General features: G+C 31.4%; 1 protein-coding gene across 1 annotated transcript in view; it reads right to left on the bottom strand.

Moving 5' to 3' along the window:
* Positions 1 to 7394, bottom strand: part of SLC6A14 (solute carrier family 6 member 14) — a 31859-nt gene that overhangs the window by 23534 nt on the left and 931 nt on the right. Inside the window, exons 2-5 of the mRNA XM_011386139.1 lie at positions 6565 to 6730; positions 3318 to 3449; positions 1741 to 1902; positions 790 to 925 (exon numbers count right to left, since the gene is read on the bottom strand). Of these exons, the coding sequence (XP_011384441.1) occupies positions 790 to 925; positions 1741 to 1902; positions 3318 to 3449; positions 6565 to 6730 (596 nt within the window). The remainder of the gene's footprint in view (positions 1 to 789; positions 926 to 1740; positions 1903 to 3317; positions 3450 to 6564; positions 6731 to 7394) is intronic.

Here is a 7394-nt window from a genome sequence, read left to right on the forward strand (position 1 = left end):
CTCAAGTAAAAATGTCAAAGAAAACATTTAGAATTGTATTAAATACTTTCTTATTCATCAGACTTGTATTTATCATTATACCTATATCGTCCCATTATTTATACCTTTTCCAAAAGTTTTCTGTAAAATTCTATAATTTCCACTAACGGAACACATGGATCTATGACTTTACTTCTTAGCCTGATTTTTGGAGCATTTTAAGATACAAATTTTAAAAGGATCACAACAAAGCATTAACATGTAGATGAGGAAGAGCTCATTACAACAGTAGTCAAGGAAATTAGGGTCAGAGTAAAAAGTAAGTACACAATAGAGAAAATAGAGAATATTTAAAATTAATAAAAGTAAATATAATCCAAAATGTCTCTTTCTACCATACAGAGACAATTATAAACAAAATGGATAATGAAGAATTACAGCCTTAAATAGCAATTTACCTCAAAATTACTCATCACTCAATTGTTTATCATTAGAACTTGTGAATTATAGTCTAAAATTTGAATGTTTTTTCTTCAAAGCAATGCCTTAATTTATAGTGTTAAATAAATAGTTACTGACAGTCTTGTACCCATTTAATAACTAATTTATAGATAGTAATTTATTGACTAGAGCAGGTTACCACTACTCACACAGGAAAGGTAAACATTTGAGTCAAATGGAGTAGAATATGCTCTGATTCCCTTTTTTCTCAACTTATATGACTTAAGAAAAGAGCTGATTAATATTTTATTGTTAATTATAAAAACTTTTTAGTAACTGCTTAAGAAGTAGATCATCTAAGGTACTTACTTCCAATATTGTTCACTGGGAAGCTGCCCTGGCTGGTAAATTTCACTTCCATTGATGCAGGTTAAATTGTTGGTGTCTATCCAACTTTTATTCACTTGGATGATCTCCTTTGTTATATTCACATTACAGTGAGTTACTAAAAATTATTTTAAAAAAAATGCACACACAGATATGTACTTAGTTTTAAAAGAGTACTTTCTTGAAAAAAAGTTGTAATGGTAAAATATTTAAAGTACTGTTCAAATTGTTACTTGGTAAAGGTGGAGTAGAAATTGTACAAATGGATTAAGCCATGCATACTTAGCATCTTAAATCTTCTCTATTACTAAGCTGGGATTGTGTATGAAAATAAGTGCCCTTTTAAACTGTGATCATATTTATAGTAATAACAGCTATAAATGAACAATAATTTTAGTTGGGATTTAGTGCTCTAAGGAACTTTTAGTATGTGGACTTATTCAACCATATAGAAAAATAACATCTTTAAATTCCTAAGAAGCATTCAATCTTTATTACTTTATCTTCTGATATACATAGGCAGTCCCAGTAGTAATAGTCTACAATATTAATGCTACAGTATCTCTAAGATTAGCAACATATGATGTGGGGAACATTCGCTGTCTTCTGAAACACACAACTAGTATCATGGATAATACTTTTCTCTTTTTACCACTTTCCCATTGTCTTCCTTCTCTCTTGCCCATGACTTAGGCCTGTGAGAAGTATTCCTAATAGTGGTTTAGCAGTACTGGCTGCCCTCCGAAATTAATATTGCATTAATCAATTTTCAGGTTATACATGCTTTATTCTGCTTTCATCAATAACCTATAGCTTGCTTTAAACTATTCCTAAATTGGTTAGAAAATGATTTAATGCTTTAAGTGTATTAGAAAATATAAAAGAATGAAATAGAGCTAATAATATTTTTGAAAATAAGTAAATGAATTTTACCTATAGGTGATCTGCTACAGTTTTTATCTGCCCAATAAGAACAATTTTTCCATGGTAGTTCACTTTGAAAAGAAGCAAACATGTAGTAAAGACTATAGGCAATTATGACATTGTAATAGATGGTGACAAAAATGGATATCAGGACCATTGTAATTCCCACACCTGAAAAAGAGAGAAATTTTTAAAAAAAGTGAAATTGCTGTTGCTAATTCATAAAAATGCTGCATCTCAATTTCTACAAAATCTATTTTAAAGTGACAAGGCTGTTTCAAAGAACTTTTTTGGGGGGAGGGGGTGATGAAGCAGTACTACTGTCTGAACAACTTCTCAAATTTAGAATTATTTTGATGACTGTCCTTCTGAGACAGTATTTTAATTGATTTCAAAAAGGTACTAAGACCAAAGGCATTAATCCATTAAATTCATATAAAAGTATTAATCCATTAAATTCACATAAAGAAAAATCCATATTCATTACTCTTTCTTATTAAGTCTGTAAATTCTTATCAGAGTGGGTATTATTCTTTAAAAAAGAAAGGGAAAAAATTATTCAAAGCTCATATCATATTGACTCACCAATACTTACATCTTCATCTATGAACCAACATTTTGACAAGTAGAAGATAAAACCTATGAATTAGTGCCCTGAAAGGATAGTGTACAAAATTTCTACAAATACATGTAAAGAAAATTCAATAACTCAATAACAAACTGAATTTAAACTTCTTAAGTTTTTTTTTAACTCAGTAGTTTCAAAATGCAGCTTACTATATTGAATGTAACTCCTATTCTTAAAGCTAGCTTTTGAGGTAGCTTTCTTAATATTCTAGAACAATTGTCTACTGACACCACTATAAATTTATTTTTGATGTTGCATTGAGGCTTTTACAAATAGTTTTCAGCAGCTAGCACGTACCAAAATGAGATCTAATCTTCAGACATAAAGTCATTTGATGTTTGATAACAATCAAAGCATATTTAAAAATGTTTCCAGTGTCCTATTCTTAAGAGCATCCAAGAAAAAAACTGTGACCTGCCTTTCAACTTTTCTAAATGAGGCACTGTAAAAGGTATGCAAAAACTAGAAGACAAAGACTGCACGTGAAGTAGAAAAAATCCAAAGCCACAAAGTTAATGCACAACAGGACCATGAGCCAAGGTATTTAAAAGGTGAAAATAAGAAAAGAATGACATTCTTACAATCTTCTCGAATATTCTTCCCTAACCCTTCTATATCTGCAGCTCTAGATAAGCAAAAATAAAAAATTAATATTCGATTTTTAAATTCTACAGTGGCAAATATGCAGAAAAATGATGTGTTTCTTTGCCTTTAACCTGTCCAACTTTTTTTCCTCGTTTTCCCATCACCTCCTCCATCAACTTTTTATTTATTTATTTATATTTAATTTTTTTAACATTTTATTTTTTTTATTTTCCCCCTCCTCCTCCTCTCTCCTTTCTGGTAACCACTAGTCCATTGTCTGTCCAACTTTTAAACACTTTCTTCCACATAGTGAGGACAGTTATATGCATCAATAGATTGACGAGCACAATAAGGAAAATATTTTAATACCGACCTTGAAACAATGGAAGAATCCTCCAGACTGAAACTGGACCTAAGCTAGCAAATTGTCCCAGTGAACACTCTAGGAAGAACAAAGGTAAACCAGCCAGTGCTAGCATAATTGCATAAGGTATCAAGAAGGCACCTAGAAAATGCAAAAAAGGATAGAAAGCACTATCATACCCAAAAGCTTGATGACACTTTGACAACCAGCATAACATTTTGAAAGCATTCAGATATAGTAGTGCAGTCAGAGTATACTGAGTTCAGGCCCCAAATTTACTACTTTCTGTTGGAAAGTCATTGGTTCTCTAAACCTTGGATTCTTCATCTATGAAATGAGGATGCTGGTACAGTAAGTCCTGACTTAACATTGTTCATAGGCTCTGCAACTTTAAGTGAAACAATGTATAATGAAACCAATCTTCCCACAAGTTAATTGATATAAACAAGAGTTAAGTTCCTGTGGCATCTCATCAATGTTAGTGAAAGGACGTTGAATAAAATTGTTATTCAAGGAATGGCTGTGTTACATAATAAGGTCGTTGTGATTACTAAAAACAATAGCCTATAAAAAGCAATTCAGACAATGTGAATGATCACAGGCTTTGGAGCAAGATAGACCTAGGTTTATATCCTGGCTCCAGAATTTACTAGTTATGTGACTTGGGGCAATTTATCTAACCTCTGAACCTTGGGTTCTTCATAAATGGGGAGAACAATATGTACCAACTCATCAGTTTGTGGTAAAGGTTCAATTCAGAGCCCGTGAAAACACTTGGCAAAATGGCAGGCACATAGTATATATTCAAAGTTGGTTTCCCTCCTTTCGCCTTTAAAAATAAATGATCTATTTGTAAGACAGGGTGCAAATGCTAAATGTTATTCAGAGTGGAAGTCATTGCAGTTAAGATCATTTTTCTCCAAATAGTTATAAGGTTCTTTTCTCAATATTAATAAATTTATCATTTTTGTTAGAAGAATCTGAACTTTGAGATGCATTAAGAGTTAACTTTCAATTTCTTAAGGACTCATTATCATACATTTAGATTTATTTAAACACTTTTATTATTTTACTTTTTTCTGCCCACTTTTGGGGCATAATATTGCTCATTAGAACCTTTGACAGATTGTGGGTAGAAGCAGGTAAAGAATATTAAATTTATTGATCACATATTCTAGAAGTCTTAAAATTTAATAAGAAAATAGGGGAATCAGTATATTAAAATGAGCTTTTGGATTATGTACATTTCATTTATCCATATTACATAATTTTCCTAATGTATTTTTCATATTATGATACTGTAACATCATATCTAGGAATTATATTTTTCCAACCTTCAAACTATATCCTACTGAAAATGAGACAATGAAGTACTTATTATATATAAGCCACTAGTCACTAGAACATAGGGACAAATATGTTTTTATAGAAGGTGCAATATACATACCATTATTACTATAATTAATAGAAGTTTAATTTCTGCCAATGATAAATATGAAGAAAATATAATGCAAAATATTTCTATCAAAGTAGAACAATAATCAAAGGCTTACTAGCCCAATGTAAATAGGGTTTTTTTAAAAAAAAATAAAGGATTATTTTCTTCAGTGTCATATGTAGCTTTTTACCATTATATTATTTCATTCTCAATAACAGCCATATTGGTAAATTAACACAATATAGTCATCACAAATTAGTAATAAGGTAGTATAATACTTCCCTTTCATAAACTGTTAAAAAGAATCTACAGATAAAAATGAGTCCAGATTTTAGCAATCATTCTTCAAATCTGAACATATTTTTAAAATTGGATCTATTAACATTTGACAAGTTTGAATTTTATGTTTATCTTCTACCCTTGAGCAAGAGAGAAAGAAACAATTGAGAGAGCCTAGATCATCCATTACCCAAAAGATGTGATCTTTAAAAACTGAGAGCAATATAATAAATTAATTTTTAGAGGATATGTTAAAAGAGATAGTAGTGTACAATAAATGATACTATCTTGTTTGGGCTATGTTTAAAATTCTTTATTAAACTTAGTTTAATATAGTTATTGGAAATTTATAACAACTACTGGGCCTGTCTATGATGTCAAGTTACAGAGAATTTCTTATTCTAAATCTGAATGCAAGAGGCTGGAAAGGAGCTTAAATGTTTCTCTTCATTACACTAGATCTTAGGACATAGTCACCAAAAACATTGTGATTTTTCACTCATTTTCCAGCTCAAATTTATATAAAACCCATGACTAAATGACGTAGGGTCTAGGTAGGGAATTTTTTTTTTTTTTGCCACCAGCACGTAGTGTTTGATAAACGGACCTCCTTTCTTAAGTTTCTGAAAGCCAGTATGAATCTTTTAATACAAACAAATAAGAAGGAATATAAAATTGAAATATTACCACATAAAATCTTATTGTACCAAAAAAATTACAGTGGCATAGTTTCACTGGTACCCAATTATGAAATATAAGGAAATGTCACCTCTACACTTCTAAGAGAACCTGTAATTATAAGTAAACAAAATATGGTGTAAGCAAAAAGTTGTTTCAACATTACTATAGAATTGTGCAATTCATTTTGTATTCTGTGTGTCATCTCAGAGTTAATTTTTTTCTCCTTGTTCTAACTGAGTCTTAATGATTTCTGAGCTATAAACAGTATTGTTTGCAGAAATTAAACACCTAGCCTTGAACTAAATTCTATTACATTTTAGAACTATTTTCTAAATAGTCAATTCAATTTGGAATATATGTAACTGAATATTGCAGCTTAAAATACAAAACCTTTCCTTACTTTTTAATTAACTGCTTCTACAATTAAATTTTCAAAATGAAATGCCTTATTCTATTTACACAAACAATTTATTTGAGCTTCTATTAGAACTAGAATTCACTCTTTTGCTTAGATTCAGCTATAAATTAAGCAAAACACTACTTAAGTCTGAACAGATTATTATAGAAATGTATAAATTAAGAAGAGTAAGTCACAGTTGAAGATTACACATGATCTCAAATCAGAAACTCAGAAATGATAAACACACAACTTTTATCAAGTTTATATCTGAGCATTTAGTGAAGCCAGCTTTCTAACTTGAGCTAGCAACTCATAGCTTAATAATGAATGCAGTATGCTTTTGTTCCAGCCTCCCATTAACCCAAAACATAATATGCCTTTCTTCATTCTTAAAATATCCTCAGAGGTCATTCGGCACCCCACTTAAAACTGGAGAATAAAAAGGTTGGGGGGAGTACCTCCGCCATTGTTGTAGGTCAAATATGGGAATCTCCACACATTCCCCAATCCCACTGCATATCCAACCATAGATAGAAGATAATCTGATTTTTTCGACCAGTTACCACGGTCTTGGTTCTCATCATTTTCATCAATATGGAAATTCTCAGATGAAGCCGTCACTTTCTGAAGAAGGGAAAATATCATCAACAGCTTGTCTTTCTACTATAAAAAATTCCACAGAAGCATAATTTCACAAATCCATAGAATGATGAGAGAGAGAGAGAGAGAGAGAGAGAGAGAGAGAGAGAGAGAGAATGAGAGAGAAAGAGAGAAGAGAGAGAGGAAGAGAGATGGATGGGGCAGGTAGAGAGAGAGAGAGAATGAACCCTTAAAACCATAGCCAAGGAAATTGGTATCCAAGGTTGAGATTTCTGCTAATGGCTGCTTTTACTTTACAACACTTACTCCTTGAAATAAAAAAATTAAAAAAAAATAGCTCTGTAGGTGGATATTTTTACTACTTCTTCCAGTGAGATAATCCAAATTTTGGTAGACAGGATACATGTGGCACCCAACATAAAGGGTCAATGAAGGTTGACAAATAAAGTTTTAAATACAAATGCCTTAATGATGAATTAGGTAAAATCAACGCTCTTGAGGTTGTAGATATTTGAAAAGAATCAACTATAGCTTCCACCAAAAGAGAGATTGAAAGAGAAAGAGAGAGGAGAACAGAAGAGAGAGGGATAAAAGGAAGAGAAGAGGAGAGAGAGAGAGAGAGAGAGAGAGAGAGAGAGAGAGGAAGGGAGGGAAAAGGAAAATATTGAGGAAGGAAAGAAGGAAGGAA

Source organism: Pteropus vampyrus, unplaced genomic scaffold (genome assembly GCF_000151845.1).
Source record: "Pteropus vampyrus isolate Shadow unplaced genomic scaffold, Pvam_2.0 Scaffold946, whole genome shotgun sequence".
NCBI classification, from domain to species: domain Eukaryota; kingdom Metazoa; phylum Chordata; class Mammalia; order Chiroptera; family Pteropodidae; genus Pteropus; species Pteropus vampyrus.